We start from the raw sequence: 19,796 nt of genomic DNA, 5'->3' as shown, positions 1-19,796 counted from the left end.
TTTCTATACCATTAAATCAATTGACCATGTCGCGTTAATATTCTTTCCGTCCATGTTTACTTGTCTTCTATACTACAAATAGGATGTTTACTTTTACTCGTTCAATTTGGAAAATCAAGAGATAATTTTACACTTATTTCACCATTATTATTTTTTAATATTTTAGATTTATAATAGTTAAAGTTAATTTTTCAATAATAATAATTAGAGATGATATACCATAATTATTATTTTATTAATTACTTTTTAAGGAGTATGTCTAATTAAATATAGACAAGTAAACATAGACGAATGGAGTACAATCTAATATAAATAACAAGTGTAAGTAAGTATTTATCAAAACGAGGAATAGATTGAACAGACGGCAGGAAATTAACGGAATCTAGTGCGTAGTAAAAAAGAATCCAACAGGCTATATACGTACATGGTACACAAATTTATCCTAGAAGACTGCGAACTACTAAAAATGACGATGCTACAAATTCTATTTTGTAAACCCTACTTCATAGGGACATAGTACTGCTTCTTACTTTGTTCTAAAAAAAAAAAAAATTATTACAGTATTTGAAACTATGAAAGTGATTTCGAATTGATGTGAAAAAGTAACCCCAAATGCAATAAGTAGCATGTCGTTGTTTTGCTTTTTAGGTTTTATTTATTTTAAATTTGTTTTTTTAACATAATCTAATAGTCTTTCACTTTACTCCTAAAATTAGCCATGTCGAATTTAACGAATGAAACAAGAAAATATAATTTGAGAAGATATCAATTCCATTTGTCGCCATTTGAGCTATAGATCTAAGAAAACATAGAGTCAAGTGAACTGTTAAAGTTTAATGGTCGAATCATAAAATAACCCTTTACAGTACATAACTCACAATACAAAAAACTTATATTAACGATCCACTGCATTCGAGAAAGAATACATGATCTCTTGAACAATTATGAAATACAATTCGTTTAAATTTTAGGTTTTATGTACTTAGCACAGCGTCGAATTCAACTAATGAATGGAAAGAATAGAATTTGAGAGAGAAGGAGCATTATCTTTTGAGAATATGTGTCAAGTTAATTATAAGCTATATGAAGTCAGTCATTTGTTACTAATGGTGGAACTATATATGGACGTCATTTTTATGCCTCACCGTCTCAAATGGAGCTAAAATAACGTATATTCAAGAAATACTCCCTCCGGTGTTCACAATAAGTGATTTTTTGATATTTTATGGTCCAAAATAAGTAATTTTTTCAGATTTTAAGAATAAATTAATTATTTTTTTTCTACATTGCCCTTGGAGTAAATAGTGTTGGAGTATGTGCTAGAAATATTTATGTGAAGAGATAGTAAATGTTAGTATAGTAAATTTTATTACTAATTAATATTAAAAGGTAAATTTTTTAATATAGATATAAAAAACTACTTATTATGGAGCGATGAGAGTATTATTATGACTACCTATCGCATTCTAGTAAGAATATACTGATCTCTTGAATTTAGAGTTATGAAATAGAATTGGTTTAATTATAGAAGCAAAAGGTGATACCTCGTAATCTGGTGTTCCACATTCTTTTATTAAAAAGATATCCTTTTTCCATTTGAACATGTCGGCTTTTGTTATTGAAATCTTGATTTTTGTTTTTTTTAAAAAAAACAGTGTGTTTGTACGACGGAATTCATTCTCAATGAAAAGTGATTCCTCCTAAAAATATTTTCTGATTTTTAGTTGGTGCGTGAAAATAAATTTCAACAAAAGTATGGATCAAAATTAAGAATAACATTAGCAAATATAGTGTTTTGTGAAGCTTTAAAGTATTTAAAGATCGATAATAATATCTTAATATTTGTTGGAACATAAAATTAAAAGTTAAGATATCTAAAAAAGGTTAAATACTTTTTTCATATAAATGAGAAAAATATATTTCTCCATTTTTTTTATCAAACATGTGTTTTTGGAATTAAATAGCAAAAAATAATTTTTTTATTTTTCCTCACAAAATGACTTTTATCGTAAAAATAAAAAAAGTGCTCTCACATATTTCTGCCCTCCATGTTCAGTGATGGAGTCACAATGTAGGTTAAAGATTATATTTTACACAATATATACATAGGTCAAATTAAAGACAATATTTTACACAATATATATAAATCAAATTATAATATATTTATAAATTTTGAACATCTTTAATGAAATTACAGAATATGTTATTCTCGGTAGCTAACCGATATATGGAACCGCCAAAGAGACCATCTTAAGTTAAGTGGCTTTTTTCATACTTTAGGACCAGAGCCTCATGTATTAGAAAGTTCATCGTCTGCTTTGCGACTCACTCCCCTCTTTTCCCCCATTTGCTTTTTCGTCTCCGCTTTTGTCTGCCCCTCCCTTTCTTCAATATGGATACTTCTCACTGGCCACAGGTAAAGATTACCATATAGTTTTCTCTATCTCATCTACTGAATTAATACACCTTTCTAGGGTTTAGATTTTCTAGGCTATTTTTGTTTTGATATATATAATATTAGGGTCTGCATATTTTCATTTCTATTTCTAATCGTAATTAATTGTGGTGTTGCCCATGCATCCTTTTTGATTGCGATCTTTCATATCATCCTTTTTTCGTCCTTTTTCTTTTTCCACTATCCAATAAAGTTACCTAAAAAGCCAGTTTAATTTGTTTTTATTGCTTCTTCTTCTACTTGTAGCTATAGCTACTTCCTGAAAAAGTGTAAAGCACTAGTTATCACTTTAATTTTGTTTTGTTGCTTCCGTTTTGTTTGTTTGATCACTTAGTCTATGGCGTTATTTTCTTTGTCTTCTCTTAATTTGTACAGGGCATAGGACTAGCGAAAGCTGTGGAACCCTCAAAGCCAGTGCCAGTAACAGAACGAAAGCCAAGGCCACAAAAAGAACAAGCAATAAATTGTCCAAGATGCAATTCAACAAACACAAAATTCTGTTATTATAACAATTATAGCCTTTCTCAGCCAAGGTATTTTTGCAAAACTTGTAGAAGGTATTGGACTGATGGTGGTTCTTTAAGAAATGTTCCTGTTGGTGGCGGTTCAAGAAAAAATAAAAGATCTAATTCCTCTTCTAATAATTCCTCATCCTCCACATCATCTTCATACAAGAAAATTCCAGATCTCACAATTCCAACTTCTTCTTCTACTCAAAACCCTAAAATAATAAACGAACCCCATGACCTAAATTTAACATTTAACCCATCCACTACTAGCAATTTCAGTAACATTTCTGAGTTTATGGCCTTACCTTTAATGAACCCAAATTCCACAACTTCATTTATGTCATCTATTATGCCACAGATTTCGGATTCTAATAATATTATGTACTCATCATCATCAACTGGGCTACCTAATTTGCATGATTTGAAGCCTACACTTAATTTTTCTTTGGATGGGTTTGATAATAATAATGGGTATGGAAGTTTACAAGGAGAGACTGCTGGAGCAAAACTGTTTTTCCCTTTGGATGATTTGAAGAATGTTTCAACGGCAAATGATGATCATGAGTTTGATGAACAAAATAGAGGGCAAGCTGCTGAATCTCATGGATTTTGGAATGGAATGTTGGGCGGAGGATCATCTTGGTAATTGATTAGAAGGTGGTGTTTATCTATTTGTGTTTTTAAGTTAATTTTTACAGGCTGAGTGACATGTTTAGTTGTTTTCCAGTATAATTAAAACTTCTACTACTGCTCCTTACTAACTGATAGAATATATGTGTTATTTCTTTATGAAACTTCTAATTTCGTTTGCATCACTTTGAATTATGAGTCATGCTTGTAAATGCTGTATCTTTTCTTTTGGTTGTTAAAAACTGCGATAACCTCATCTAAAAAACTAATTATATTTCAATATTTTTTTTTGTTTTTTGAGTGACATTTTTTTTGAGTGGTGGTGTGATTTGAACTTGGGACCTATTGCAGTAGTATTATCATGTTTTAAAAATTTAAGTTTAGAAAATTTATCTCACTTTTCTTTATTATATTATGTCCGTAAGGCTATTGTAAAAGCTTTTATCTTCCTTGCTTTTGAGTTTGTCGACAGGTCATTACTGAGGATTGTCAGTTCTTTCCAGCTCTATAATCTTTTGTCACATTATTATTCCAACCTTAAAAATCAGCTTTGTTCATGTTTGATTAAAAGCCTAAGTAAGATATTGATTCTAAAGATAACAACCAGGAATTAAACATGAGAACATATATACTTTTATCACATGCTAACACACATTACCCCTTTTCAAAGACTAATCCACCATTCATAAGATAAGATATTACCTTGAAAGAAAAGCAGAAATGAACTTGTTTAGTTTATGCAATCCATTAAAGTTGCATCTCGTCGAATGATGGCATGTTTCCACGAATGATGCGTTTGAGCTGTTACCTTTACTTTTATGGCACATACTTTACTCAATTATCCTGCCACCATATTATTTATATATACACACACACCCCCATGCACCTAGAAAACAAAGGGGTAGAGAGTGCATTGCATTTTCTTAATTTGAATAGGACCTACCTACAAACATTCTCCTCGGTAACCTTTGCCGGAAAAAATTAATGTAGTCAATTTTCTACTCGAACATGTTCAGCATAAAGTCTCTCTTTCAGAGTTTTTATTGGAAATAAACATATCTAACTCGATATCGATAAAGTAGGGATAAAAGTTTGTGTACATATTATCCTCTCCAAATGGAAAAATTAATGTAGCCAATTTATCTACTCAATTATGTTCAGCAAAAAAGCCTTTTTTTGGGAATAGTGGGGTGTTATTGGGTGGACATTCCTTAATTATTTATTTCTAATTTTGGTGTAATGGTGTTTCCGATATTGGCTGCATTTCATGGTTTATTGGTAATTTGGTATAGTGCACTTAGAGATGTCGACTGTGAAATTTTCTCGTAGGTTTTAAAATTTGGATACTTATTAGCGTTTGGCAATAATTTCCAAATTTGTTCTGAAAATTTTGATTTTGGTGAAATTTAGTTTGAAGATAAAAATGTGTTTGGACATTAATTTTCAAAACATATTTTCCAAATGTATTTTGGAAAAACATGAAACATAGACTTATACCCACAATTTCTAAAAACGATCTCAAATACCCAACAGTACCATTATCAATAGCATTCATTATATTATGTCAAACCATAGTCTTGAACATAAATAAATTTGATACAAAATTATCATTTTTATAATGAACTACATGATACACTATCAGGTGACCGAGAAGACGAAGCAACATTATTACAAAATAATAAATGGAGCACTCTTTTATAAAATCAAAAATTTGGGGCAATTTTTAAAAAATATAATAGTAATATTTTGGCTCAAAATCAGCTATTGAGGTGGATTTGGGATTTAGGATTTTGCCAAAATGTAAACAAAATCTATAACCAAATATGTGGTTGTCAAATAAAATCTAAATTTATTTTGGCAAAATCTATGATGAAACGGTCCTTAATTTCTGGCAAATCCGCTTTCTTACCACCTTTAATAGTTCGTAGATCATAATTTGACTACTAGTTTCAATCTCCCGTTGCAATCTCGAAAAACGTAGCATTTTGACTTCCTATACATGATTGGATTTTGCGTTATGTGGTGTTTTTAATGTCCTTGTTACTGTAAAATCTCTGCATGTGACTGCTTCTTTCCTGTACTAAATTACATACAGACCTAATATTGAGCTTTCACCTATAGAGGATATAAAAACATTAGACCGAAAGAATACAAGTAGATTTTTGTCCAGAGAGAAAATGATAAAAGTTTCGTTTTCTTCAAATTCAGCGATAGATATCTTTGTCAATTATTAAAGGGACATCCGTGCGTCTTCAAGGGGTATATATAAATATATACGTACAAGAAATCAATGGTTTGGCGTCTTTGGTCACAATTAATGGTCGATTGTTGTCTAAATGGTCGATTTAGTCCGATCATCTTTGCCACGCAGCTTAGTACAATGAACAAATCCCATATCTTGTTCGTTTTACAATTAGTTGACGAAGCTGTCAAAAATTTGTCTGTTCACAAAAGATAAGGAGCAAAAAGATTTTGCATGATTAGGTTATATCATATATGTCCGAGGGGCTGTGTAACGACGTCTAGCTACCATCCAAGCGCGAGTTTAAGAGAATATGTTTGTTATAAAAAGTCTCAAATTCAGAATTTGAGAAACAAAATCATAGGCATAAGTGTTGGTCAGCTCAACTGTTGAATCACATGATAAAAAGGAAGATAAATGAATGTGATGATCTAGCGCCTTAGGTTAGATTGTCAAATTTGGGAGATTGTATTGTTTAATTCGAAAGAGTCATTGCTACTAGTACTAGTTTGTTACGGCAATGGTCGGTGTAAAGTGGAATTTATTTTGTACCTTAGCCTACCTTGATGTCCCTCTATAAGCGGGTGCTATTTTTTATTACTATTATTTTAACTTCTAATTTTAAGTTACTTGTTTCAATTGATATTTCGATATGGTTTTTGGTCTATAGTTTACAGAAATTTAATCGAAAATGGCCTATTTGCTAATGTTATCATATAAAATTTTAATAATTTTCGTCAAAAATATTTCCCATACAAAATGACTTCCGTTATACCTTCAACTGACATTTTAATTTTTGTATATTGGGGCCTGCGTCAATTAAAGTGGGAAGCATTCTCTTTCATTATTTATTTATCTTGTTGATCAAATTCGAATTCTATGATTAAAGATGATTCTTCCAACTAAACACTTTCTAATGAATCAAATGATCTCGCTAAAGAGGAGAGCACCGAAAGAAACATAATACGATCAGGAAAGATTTCGACAGTCTGTTTCTAATTTTACCTTTTTATCAGAACGTTCTTTGCTTTTCTCTCTTGGATAAAGCGGTATTCTCCGATTTCTTTTCCTCCAATTACGAGCAAAATTATCGTTTGTAATCATTATGTCCCTCCACCGTATACGCTTTATTTTAATTTTAAAATGTCAAAATTTGGATCAAGATTCCCCTTTAGAACTTAGAAGTGTCAACCGGCCAACCTTTCAATAGTTACCCAGTATGTGATTCACCTAATTTTTGGCAACACTATACGGTCATGGAAAAATGTCAAATATAGTCCTCTATATATTGTTATTATTTAATTTCAATTATATTATCGGGCCAAATTTACCTCTACCGTTATACTATCGGTCAAATTTATCCCTACAATCAGCAAATTTTTAAAAATACCCCTTGATCTGTTAAGTAATCCAAAATCTCCCAAATTTCTTTTATTTAATTCATTTGTTATTTTTTTGGTCCACTATTTTAATTTCAATAATTACTATTGATGTGAATGCTAAAGTTACCGGACTATTCAAATTATTCAGAATTTTTTTTATTACCAATGCACCCATTTCTCTTTTTGTAATAAATAAAATTGGTTTAAAATTTTATTTATTTTTCAACCATATACACATCGTAGAATTTAGTGGGTCTATTTATTGTGTATCATATGCAGCTGATCATCATGTATGTACATGTATATTCAAATATATTTTCTCATTGCCTGGTTAGTATAGAGTTCGGTCGACTAACTTAAGAGTGCAAAATGTGTAGGCTTTTAATTAAAGCAAAGTTGAATTAGACAGTGTAAAGTCTCCGAGGAACTACAACTTCAATCACTAATACTTGCAAAATCTCCATACATTTGGTGCAACGAATTTATTAAAATTGGGATGTTGTACAGTCAAACCTCTCTATAACAGCCTCGTTTATTCCGAATATTTTTGGATGTTATAACGAAGTGTTGTTATAGAGAATATATATTATAACATAACATAAAAATTGGTTCCGAAAAAGCTTGGATTTTATAGTGAAGATTTGTTATATAGGGATGCCGTTATAGAGAGGTCTGACTGTAAATACTTTTAGAATTGAGAAAAGCTAACAACAAGTGATTTAAATAAAAGGAATTTGAGAGATTTTGGATTTGTTAACAGATTAAGGGGTATTTTTAAAAGTTTGCTGATTGTAGGATAAATTTGGCCTGATAATATAACGGAAGTTAAATGTAAATAATATATGAAAGTAGAGGGGTATATTTGGTCCTTTTCCCTTCAATCAAATGTTGAAATCAAAGAATAGAGCAATTTTAAACTTTGTGTCAATCAAGCTTCGCTCTACTTTTAAATCTCAGTTACAAAGATATTTATGTAAATTTACAATAATATATATTTTTGGATGTTTTAACATACATATCAAGCTTAACAAATACATCGGATGATTAGGGTCATTTCATAGGCAGTTCGGAAGAATCTAGTACTAAACAATAACAATATTTCAGTTGGGGAGCAAACCTTAGGTCAATTTAACTAATTATATATGCTCTCCTATGGAGGCTGCCCTAAGGCCTGTGAAGTACATACAAAAAAGGCATCAGAACTTGGCGTGACAGCCTTTGTTTGAGGAAATAAATGTTGAGACAGGGCGCTTCTAACTTAGTCTTATTTGCCAACAATACAAATTGGAGAACAAGGAGCCTAGTGGACTTTTGGAACCTCTACCAGTGGTGGAATATGTACGTGAAGCAACAACAAAAAAATATTAAATCTCATAATTTACATTCTTCAATCAACTTATCTTATACAAAATTTGATGATAAAATATAAAAACAATAAACTCTCCTCAAAAAACCCGATTGAGGTAGGGTGTTGTATTGTTAGGGACTCAGGACAGAGCTAGAATTAAAGTTACGGGTTTGACCGAATTTATTAGCTTTGGACAAAACTCGGTATTTGTGTGAAGAAATTCACTTAATATGTAAAAAAAAATATTCAGAACTCGATAAGCTGCATTTTTTAAAATTCAAAACTCATAAATTCAAAATTCTGGATCCGCATTTACGTATTGTGACTGTAAAACAGCTATTTCATATAGCATCGAAATAGATGTAACATGTCAAGACAAGCAACAAACTTATGAAATCTCTAAAGAAAAAATAGAGTACAAGTTACAAACTTTTGAAGTCTTTCGGTCTCCTGGCTCTGTTCAATCTTAAAGGGCGGCCCAATAACAGTGCGAACCAGCCCAACCCAGTCATCTTCATCTTTTTCAACTGTAATAAAATGTGAGAAGTTAAGGATTCGCCACTTACATTATGCTTGAAATGGTTTCCCTGTTGGAACCCATAGCTCAGCCACTACCATTGCAGCCACAGTATGAGTCCCTTGAATTCAGAGCTACTAAGGTTTCCTTTCACAAATCAAAACCAACACGGCAACGTCATTTTCCACAACCCATGTCGACGAGCCCGGCCCATTTCTCTCCTTTGGACGACCTCGTAAATTCAAGCACCTATGCTTCAGTGCTTGAGTCCTGCAAATGTCCCAGGTTGGGTAAACAAGTGCACGCACAAGCGCTCAAAAATGGGTTTCACGGTCACGAGTTTGTGGAAACTAAGTTGCTTCAGATGTATGGGAAATGTGGTTGTTTTAATGATGCAGTTCTCTTGTTCGACAAAATGCGTGCAAGAAACTTGTATTCGTGGACAGCTGTGCTTAATGTCTATTTAACTAATGGGCTTTTCGAGGAAGCTTTTGAGTGTTTTCAACAGGTTCGATTTGAGGATTTTGATTTGGAGTTTTTCTTGTTTCCGGTGGTGCTGAAGATTTGTTGCGGTTATGGTGGCATTGAATTGGGCAAACAATTACATGGAATTGTCCTCAAGTATGGATTTTCATCCAATATTTATGTCGGCAATGCTCTGATTGATATGTATGGCAAATGTGCGAGTTTGGAGGATGCAAAAAAGTTTTTGAGTAATATGTCAGAGAGGGATTGTGTTTCTTGGAATTCAGTTATAACAGCTTTTGCTGTCAATGGAATGTTAAGCGAAGCACATGAAGTTTTTAACCAAATGTCTGCTGAGGATAATCTAACTCCAAATTTTATTTCCTGGAGTGCTTTGATAGGTGGATTTTCAGCGAATGGATGCGACGAAGAGGCCATTGAAATGCTTTACAAAATGCAAGCTGTTGGGTTCCAACCAAATGCCCAAACGTTGGCAAGTATACTTCCTGCTTGTGGTAGATTGCAAATGCTATATTTGGGGAAAGCAATTCATGGATATCTGGCCAGACATGAATTGATGTCTAATTCTTTCGTTGTTAATGGCTTAATAGATGTGTACAGGAGGTGTGGGGATATGGGAAATGCATTCCGTGTATTTTCAATGTTCTCGACTAAAAATGATGTCTCTTACAACACCATGTTAGTGGGATACTTTGAGAATGGAGAAATTTCAAAGGCTCAAGAGCTGTTTTATCAAATGGAACGCGAAGGCAAATGGAAAGATATAATATCTTGGAATTCAATGATTTCAGGATATGTAAACAACTCTATGTTAGGTGAAGCTTTGAATATGTTTCACAAGGTGATGTGGAAGGAAGAAATTGAAGCAGATACCTTCACCCTTGGCAGTGCCCTTGCTGCTTGTGCTGATACGGGTTTATTACGACGTGGGAAGGAGATACATTCCTGTGCCATTGTTAGGGGCCTGCAAACAGATGCTTTTGTTGGTGGGGCACTTGTAGAAATGTATAGCAAATGCTTGGATGTGAATGCAGCTCAAAAAGTTTTTGATGAGGTGAATGAGAGGGATATACCAACATGGAATGCATTGATATCCAGCTATGCTCGTTCTGGTGAAATGTTTAGTGTCGAATGCACTCTCGAGAAGATGAAGGCAGATGGATTTGATCCAAATATTTACACATGGAATGGTATTATTGCTGGCCATGTTGAGAATGCTGGTAATGAGTCAGCTCTGCAGTTGTTTTTGGACATCCAATCCTCAGGTTTGAGGCCTGATATTTACACGATTGGAACAGTATTACCAGCCTGCGCAAGGTTAGCGACTCTCGACCGAGGAAAGCAGATTCATGCTTATGCAGTTAGGTGTGGATATGACTCAGACACCCACATAGGATCGGCTCTTGTGGACATGTACGCAAAATGTGGATGTGTCAAGCATGCTAGACTGGCTTATGATAACATTAAAAAGTATAACTTGGTCACAGAGAATGCAATGCTTACGGCATATGCTATGCACGGATATGGGGAGGAAGGAATTGATTTCTTCCGCAGAATGCTGGAAAATGGATTTATACCAGACGACATAACTTTCTTGTCAGCTCTTTCGTCGTGTGTCCATGCAGGTTTACTAGAGACCGGACTGGAGTTCTTCGACCTGATGGGATCTTACAATGCAAAACCGACATTAAAACACTACACATGTATGGTTGATCTTTTAAGTCGAACAGGTAAGCTTAATGAAGCATTGAAGGTCATTAAAGAGATGCCTTTGGAGCCTGATACAGTGATTTGGGGTGCCTTGCTTGGAGGCTGTGTTATCCATGGGAATCTTGAGGTTGGTGAAATTGCAGCAAACAAGCTCATCGAGCTAGAACCAGGAAACACTGGGAATCATGTCATGTTAGCAAATTTATATGCTTCTGCTAGAAGATGGGGTGATCTTACCAAAACAAGACAACTCATCAATGAGAGGAAAATGCACAAAAGTCCTGGATGTAGTTGGATTGAAGATAAAGGTGAAATACACGTATTTGTAGCATGCGATACATCCCATCAAAGAACAGATGAGATTTATCAAACACTAAATATATTGACAACACAAATAAAAGTAGAACATTAGAGTGCATTGTACTTCTGTATAGAACAAATAATTTACAAAAATTCACATTGTAAGATATTAATGTCACCAGAAATTAACTGGATCTTCCTCTTTGTGGCTTCTGCATAGCCTATTAGTCGACCCTTGTTACAAGGTTAGACTGTTGGTGAAACTGCTACTTCTCTGAGGCTTCTGCTCATTACATAATGACAAGATGCTGAAAGCCTTACTCGTCAATAAAGGTCTATGGACTCCAGTACTCTACGAGCTTGAATGTGTAAAGCTGTCAATCTCTGTTCTGGATCAAGTGTTGAACCAAATTGACTAGCTGCCCATATCAATGATGCAGATTTCTCACCTAGAAACCGCCTTATGTCTTCATGAATTGTCGCCATGGGAGGCCTCTCCCTCCCGTTTACATGTCCGATCAGAAGCAGTAGAAATTCTCCACACTTGAGCCTGGTGATATCAAGTTTGTCAGAACCATGCAAGCAAATTGGCGAAGAGAATTCTTGGATTTACGTTGGACAGTGTGTTTCATGATTTGCTTTATCTTTTCTCGACCGAAATGGAACTATAGCACTTTCCTATATGTCGAAGGCCACCACAAAATTTTCTCTAATCTACCCGAGAGAGAGAGAGAGAGAGAGAAGGGGGGGGGGGTGGGGGGATTCAGCGCAAAATTTATGAGGAGAGAAGGAAAGGGTCAATACACTAGAACTAGCATGCAGGATGATCTTGGAGGAAAAGAACGTCATGCACATTGCAATTTGAAAGAGACTTTATGTTGTAATTTAGAAACTGAGTTTGAAGACATGAAATACCTCAAATTTTCGTCTACTTGTTTGTCTCTAATCAGTATAGCGACGTCTTCAATGCCATTGCAAGCCTCGAAATCCTAGAACATCACCGGTCAATGTGGATAAAATCATGGGCTTATTTACTAAAGGAAGGAACCAATAACATAAAGTACACATCATGTGACGCTAAAATAGATATGGAACTGCTTAATTTCTTGAACTAAACCTATTTATTTAAAACCAGATTTATCTTTTATCTTGCATCCTTCAGTTAAATGAGGAACATATCTAGATGCAGTCACTTAGTAAATACCTTTTTGGATGATTTCATCAATAACTGAATATAGGAAATATTTACTACCAATCTCCTTCCAAATGAATACTACAGGAAAATAGAACTGTTCTATATCACTTCTGTCAAAAGTAAGTCAAAAGAAAAGATATCTACCGCCTGATTGGCAGATGAATCCAGCATTATAGCAATCAAAGCATCCAAGCATGCACCTTGTCCCAGTACTCCTCGGATTGATAGTATGTTCATCAAAACCTGCTTTTTTTAATTATGAAGTAAGGGTGTTTTCATTAATAAGGCATCAAGCATATGCAAATAAGTAGAAAAGATGTGCAAAAGTTAGCTGCTCCAAAACATGAGTACAAAAAACCTATGCTATGACCAGGGAGCTAAGAAAATCCAAAAAGTCATCAGGACTATTAGCAGGGGTTAGATTGTTCCAGGAAAAAAGACTAACTAAACATCTAGTTTTGCCGGTGAACATAGGAGTTGAGATTCCATCAAAACCTGCTTATTTCCAACAAGTTAAACCTATTATCATCTTGAAGTGCCTATTTTCATGAAACCATAAACTTTGAGCGCGTAAATGATCTCCAAAGGTAATGAAAACAGAAAGCTAGACCTCTTTTCCAACTATACAAAAGGTAGCTACATAATTGACATGGCAAGCAGAAAATTTCAGAATCATTTGAAGATTATAGTTTGCAATTTTCTGAGCCATGACTAAAAGGAGAAAGTCATCACATCTAATTCTCTGAGAAGACATAATAAAATAGGGAAATTTACCGGGATTGCCTTGTGTTGATGGGCCAAAACATTACTCTCGCGATGAAGCAGACAACAACCTTCCAGAACTCTAAGCGCTAGGGCAACTTCAGAATCAGTTGAAGGACTGGTTATTTCCATAGGTTCCACAGTAAATATGTGGTCTAGACTGGTTACACTCTGGTCCTCTATATCTCTCAAGGAATGTTTGAAAAGAACTGGAACCACTGTTGCATATGTCATGGTTAATAGCCTGGTCCATTTTCCAAATTAAACAAAGTAATATCGAAGTACAAATTTTTATTATCCCTGTATACACCAGCATCAAAATAATGATAATAAGAACTATACTACTGATGTCTGAAAGTTTCAATCATTTAGTAGAAACTGGATGATTTACCCCTAAAATCACAGAATAAACATCAATGCAGAATATAAATGTACATAAAAGGCAGCGGCGTCACTGCCCCTAAAATTCCAAGATTAATAAGTTGTTGCTGCATTTCACAAGTAGTGTGGCTTCATCTGTGTTCATCTGAAGTTTCACTCTTTTTGACTGTGAACAAGTCAGAAAAGACAACATCGTTTGACTTGCTTTCACTGGAAATTAAACTGTAAATATACAGGCTAGCTTGACATGCAAATACCGATTTTAACATAAAAGAGAAAAAGAATTTCATAATAATAAACCATTACTCCTTCTAATTCCTATTATACTTCAGAACATATTGTACATTCCACGAGTCAATCAGAAACTGATAATCACAGTTCACCAAGTTATAAGTTTAAATACTTACACCTAAATTCTCATCAATACTGAACTAGCATTTCAACTCAAGAAGATATCAAACACTCTTTTGTAACCTGCTGATACAGTAGTGCAAACAATCTTACAAAAAGATTGAAGCTAAAACGAACTGATTATGACGATAATACCGTCTGAAAGCTTTAGATTTGACACAAAACATTGTCGTAAGAAAATGAAATTCAGCTTAAATTTAATGAATTTTGACAATCTTCTAATAAAGCTGACACAAAATGTACCCGAGCTGCCCCAAACCGAAGCCATATACAATTCCACGAGGCCTCATCTGAGGTATAAATGGTTTTCAAACTAGCAAAACTTTTTTTTTCCTAAACTCCTTGTAGCACGTTTGACAGAAGATGAACCTCAATTTCATTTTCCCTATTTCCGATTTATGTAATTATCACAATTTCCACATTCTCAGCGGCCCTGAGGTCGATTGATATAACCAACTTCCACGTCAACATTCAGTTATATTTCCATAAATTGCACGACTGAACATTAAATAAAACGAAAAATCATTAATGGCAGAAACCCTAGGGCGGTAGAGAATGGAGGAAAACCTTGAAGATCGGGAATGGATTGGCTGTGACAGAAGAGGTTGATGGTAGTGTCGGACTCGGCAACGGATCGGAGAAACTTGAGGATGACGCGGAGGCCACGAATGCGGAGGAAGGAGAACTCGGCACGTGCATCACTGAGTCCTGTGCGCAGTGCGAGTGTCACCTCCCTGTATACTCTTTGCCTTTCAAGCGAGCTGATTAGCTCCGCCACTGCTGACGGCGGCGAATCCGCCTGAGATTCGGAGTTCGAATCTTTGCTCCAAAACGGTGCTTTCAGATACATCCCTTCGCTCCTTCTGTTTTAGCCGTCTTCCAGCTCTGCGTTCAAGGATATAAATTGAATTTTCGCCGTCTCTTTTCTCGTTTTTTCCCCTTTCTGCAGAATGATTATTCTAACTATACAAATAAAAGCGTCATAATTATTACTAATGTTATGTAATGTATGGGATCGTATTGTTACTTTAAATATAATATTTATTTTAAATATTATTTAAATTTTATTATATTGTATTGTCAATTCGTCGTTACGTAATAACAAAATATATAACTTTATTTAACAACGAATTTAGTGTGGTGGCGTCATTACCTTACCTTTTCATCTCATATTGCCTTTTTTATTATTAAATAATAATATTTTATCATTTGTCCTACTTTTTATATAATAATTCTACTCCGTATTTTATTTTTTTTAGTAATGTTAAAAGCTTATTCTTTATATTATTGGTGTGTGACATCATGAAACGACGGTAAACGATACAATCTATCCAAACTTGTATTCATCAAACAATACAATACAATATAATACAATGTAATACACTCATGGGTGGACCCACGTGGAGATGTGAGGGGTCACTGGCACCCTATAAGCTCGGAAAAAACCATGTAAGTATTATTGTATATATTAGGGTTGGGCATATATCGGGTATAACCGATAGCCCGAACCGATAAAATGCTAATGGGTTATCGATATCGAGCTATTGGATAAATAGTTCGATAATAGTTTAATGTTATTTGACTATTGGGTTATCGGTTTGCCAATTTTATTAACGGTTTAACCGATAGCCCAATAAGCTTTAACAAAATTATAATTTTACCCACTAAGTATATAAAGCCACCTTATGGCTTCATTCTGTCATTCTCTTAATTTTCTCATTCTTTTGACAGTTACTCTTCATCTTCAGACATTAATCCTTAGAGTGAGTTTTAAACTTTTCTGAATTCTCATCTTAATTCTTCACTTAAGATTTTTAGTTTTAAACTTTAAAGAATCTATAGTATTTGCAAGATTAGGATTTTAAATTTTCCTATGAATTATGCCCACCCGCAGTGAGATAGTTAGTAAGATTAGATTATTGAATGTCTTATTCCTTACTCCTAGTAAATTATAACTTTGAAAATTGAGATCATTCATTGGGATTTTTAAATGCAAAAAAAGTTTTCTTTTCTAAAGTTCAAATTTAATCCCTTTTTCTTAAGAGCGAAAATTCAGTTCCTTTCTCTTAACAGTATGATCACAATTTGTTTAATAAAAATATGAAAATTTTGGACATTTTTTATTCTTATTGGGTAAACCGATAACCGAACCCATAAGGATTGATAATCGTCTAACCGATAACCGATATCTTATCGGTTCGGTTATCGATTTAGCATATTTATAAACCGATAACCAATATGCTGAACCGATAACATTCACAATTGAACCGAATCGACCGACGCCCACCCCCAGTATATACGTCGAGGACCCCTAAAATAATTTAATTGTGCCCCCAAAAGAACAAATCACCCCCATGGTTGCACCGGTTCAGCAGACTGTTTAAGTTTTATTCCCTAGTCTCTAGACTTTAGAAAGTTAATAAAGAGAGATATAAATATTGATTAAAGACAATAGGAAATGAGGATAAAATATTTCATTAACTAGTTCCATTAGTAAATAATCCTTATCTCTAACCAATTTTTATTATTATTTCATTTAGAAAAAATAAAGGCAACCAAAACCTTCTCCTTTCAACAATTGCTTTGGCAAAGTAGCAAGTATCCATCGACTCTGCGACGACGATTGAGACTTTTTGGGCTACTTACAGTACTTTATTAGTCTTGCTTTTGTCTAAACTTTTTTATATTTTTGAACATTCTTTCGGCCACGAACTCGTAATCACTATGTTTTCAAAGAATTGCACGCCAAACTTTATTGCAACTAATATTATTTTCATATTTACGTTAACGATAATGATGCTCCGCAGCGTTTAAATTCTGGGTCCGCCTCTGAATACAATACGATACATTATGAAACAACATGTAACAACCATCCAAACAAGTTGTTATGTAATACTTCTTATTGACGACAAAAACAGAAATATTTACACTAATCATAAGACTTTGATGATATCTAGTAGGGATGTACAAAGGAAACCGACAAACCGTACCAAACTTCTTGAGTAACACCTTATATAGTTGTATCCTACTTAGTACTTTTGAATTATGCTCATTTTTATTATGGCTTATTAATTAGCAATATTTATTTCTATGCGATTTTATTATCTTTATTGTTGAATATTTTAGTTTAATGTCATGACTAATCTCACATTATTTTGTGTTATTTTCTTGGATAATACCTTATACATTTATATCCTACTAAGACTAAAAAAATATTTGGAGCACACATTATATGTTTTGTGCTATGAAGACTGTACCAGGAAATAACTCGAAAACCTCCAAAAAATCGAGATTGAAAAGTCTGACTTTTGTTTGTTGATTTAGATTATAGATTTAAAAATCCGACACAATTGGTTTAATAATTGAAAAACTCAAACCAACCCGATCTATGTACACCTCTAATATCTAGTATAGAAAAATATTTCTGGTTGTTTTGAATATACTTCCGTAAAACACCATTTATAGTCTAATTTAGATCCTAAAATAGAGCTTAGCAACATAATATTTTATGACATTAGACGTAATGTATACAACTTGTCTCTTGTCTGAAGGACTTAGCAACATAATGCAAGCAAGCTTTCTTTAAAATAACACCTAAAATTTTGATGACATAAGATGTACTTTGCAATAGGGGTATATACATAGGTCGGGTTGGTTCGAATTTTTTAATTATCAAATCAAATTAATGATGTCGGATTTTTAAATCTATAAACCAAATCAAACAAACAAAGTCGGGGTTTCAATCTCGGTTTTTCTCGGATTTTTCGATTTTATTCGGTAAAGTCTTTATAGCACAAAATATATAGCTTGTGCTCTCTATATTTTTTTAGTCCTAATAACATACAACTATATGATTTATTTTTCAAGAAAATAACACAATAATATGAGATAAGTCATATCATTATAGTAAAATATTCAATAACAAAAATAATAAAATTACATAAAGCAAATATTGCTAGTTAATAAGCCATAATAAAAATTAACATAATCTAAAAATACTATATAGGCCATGCTAAAATAAGTATAGCTAATAAGTACTATTAATTACATACCCAAGCACTAAAAGATAAACTAAGTTATGCATTTTCAGTATAAAGCAATGTAAAACTAAAAAATAGATATCCAACACTATCGTCATTCCTAGTGTTGAATTGAATTTCTTTTATTAGCATTAGTATTGATTTGAACTTTGTTTGAGTTACTACATTTATGGGTTATAAATTTTATTTACCATTCAAGAATGTTAAGTTCAAACTTGAAATAATACGTTAAAAAATAAAACTGTGAAAAAGTTTAAAAAATATTTATAAATTATATACAATAAATATTTATATGTATAAAATATTTCTAAAGATTATATAAATATATTATCGGGTTGGTTTGGTTTCGATTTGACTTTTTTTTGTTAAAACCAAACCAATGATGATCGATTTTTTTTTTTCGATTTGACTCGGGTTATCTTTTTTGTGCAGTTTATCGGTTATTTTTGTACACCCCTACTTCACAACACGATGCAACTTTCTTCAATTTTTTATTAATCTATTTAGGTATTAATCATAATAATTCTTTTTTTTACTATTAAAACTTTGAGGTTTGTGCTGCACAACTGAGAGTTCTAGGGCTCCAAAATTAAACAATCATCAGGGCTCAATCTCAAGCATACAAATTGGCCTTTTGGTGCCTCTAACCGCTTGACCAAAAATGTAGAATTTTCAAAACAAAAAAAAATCAAATATAATGTATATATAGAAGTTTCTAAGTTTGTTTCCATAATTGTTCAGATTTCCTTACATACATAGTTCAAGAATCGAATCCAATACAGTACAAAGCAAATCTCCTTGCCGCGTATAGGGAACGGCCCAACCAGTTTGTTTAAAACTCCTTATTTTCTATGGAAAACTAAATCCACATATATATACAAACCTACATTAATGAAGCCTTCCCCCTAGAAGAAAGTTTTCAATGGATGAAAACGACTGGGATTTGTGGGCAATTGTGAGAAGTTGCTCCAACGTCAACAGAGCTATTCCTGATGATGATGTGAGAAGTTGCTACAACGTTAATACCACTGCTCTTATCGATCACAGCGTTGATCAGGACACTAGCCATGGTAATTCTGCTACTAACACAAAAACACCAACTTTTTTTCCAGAACAAAGTGATTGTTTTGGTGATTTTAGTGATCTGTTCGCCGCAGAGAACGAGCATTGTTTTGGGTTAGATGAAGTTTGTTGCCTTTCCAAGAATGTGAATACCAATTCTAGAATTGTACCTCACAACACAGAAAACAAAACTGAAACTATTCCGAACACACCACTTGTTGTAGAACATGAGGAGAAGAAGAACAAGAAGGCAAGATGTTCAATGCAACTATCAAGAATTGAAGAAGGCAAGGCGTTTTCTTATCGTGGGAAGAGCACAGAAAGATATGAAATATTGACTGATAAATTGAGTGAGGCGGATCAATG

At 33.4% G+C, this 19,796-nt stretch overlaps 3 protein-coding genes across 3 annotated transcripts; 2 read left to right on the top strand and 1 right to left on the bottom strand.

Moving 5' to 3' along the window:
* The first annotated feature begins 2,263 nt into the window (after nt 1–2,263).
* On the top strand, nt 2,264–3,776 carry LOC107784933 (dof zinc finger protein DOF4.6). The gene is made up of 2 exons (XM_016606130.2): nt 2,264–2,416; nt 2,831–3,776. Exons 1-2 carry the CDS (start codon nt 2,393–2,395, stop codon nt 3,608–3,610), a joined length of 804 nt encoding a protein of 267 aa, XP_016461616.1. The 5' UTR covers nt 2,264–2,392; the 3' UTR covers nt 3,611–3,776.
* A 5,262-nt stretch (nt 3,777–9,038) lies between these two features.
* LOC107784934 (pentatricopeptide repeat-containing protein At2g13600-like) lies at nt 9,039–11,782 on the top strand. The gene has a single exon (XM_016606132.2). The coding sequence runs from the start codon at nt 9,136–9,138 to the stop codon at nt 11,689–11,691; it is 2,556 nt and encodes an 851-aa protein (XP_016461618.1). The 5' UTR covers nt 9,039–9,135; the 3' UTR covers nt 11,692–11,782.
* Nucleotides 11,551–15,290, bottom strand: LOC107784935 (uncharacterized). The gene is made up of 5 exons (XM_016606133.2): nt 14,896–15,290; nt 13,549–13,754; nt 12,919–13,017; nt 12,495–12,568; nt 11,551–12,129 (listed from the first exon to the last, which is right to left on the bottom strand). Exons 1-5 carry the CDS (start codon nt 15,176–15,178, stop codon nt 11,904–11,906), a joined length of 888 nt encoding a protein of 295 aa, XP_016461619.1. The 5' UTR covers nt 15,179–15,290; the 3' UTR covers nt 11,551–11,903.
* Between the last annotated feature and the right edge of the window lie 4,506 nt (nt 15,291–19,796).

This window comes from Nicotiana tabacum, chromosome 4 (genome assembly GCF_000715075.1).
Source record: "Nicotiana tabacum cultivar K326 chromosome 4, ASM71507v2, whole genome shotgun sequence".
Lineage (NCBI taxonomy): Eukaryota > Viridiplantae > Streptophyta > Magnoliopsida > Solanales > Solanaceae > Nicotiana > Nicotiana tabacum.
The sequence above is the reverse complement of the archived record's forward strand: the minus strand, read 5'-3'. Positions and strand labels throughout refer to the sequence as shown.

Bases quoted from the DNA above. Each gene is read 5' to 3' on its own strand.
- LOC107784933 (XM_016606130.2), top strand. From the start codon at position 2,393: ATGGATACTTCTCACTGGCCACAG. The intron at 2,417-2,830 runs GTAAAGATTACC...TAATTTGTACAG, and splicing joins ATACTTCTCACTGGCCACAG to GGCATAGGACTAGCGAAAGC.
- LOC107784934 (XM_016606132.2), top strand. From the start codon at position 9,136: ATGCTTGAAATGGTTTCCCTGTTGGAACCCATAGCTCAGCCACTACCA.
- LOC107784935 (XM_016606133.2), bottom strand. From the start codon at position 15,178: ATGTATCTGAAAGCACCGTTTTGGAGCAAAGATTCGAACTCCGAATCT. The intron at 13,018-13,548 runs GTAAATTTCCCT...TAAAAAAAGCAG, and splicing joins ATCAACACAAGGCAATCCCG to GTTTTGATGAACATACTATC. The intron at 12,130-12,494 runs GTATTTCATGTC...TGATATCACCAG, and splicing joins CAAGTAGACGAAAATTTGAG to GCTCAAGTGTGGAGAATTTC.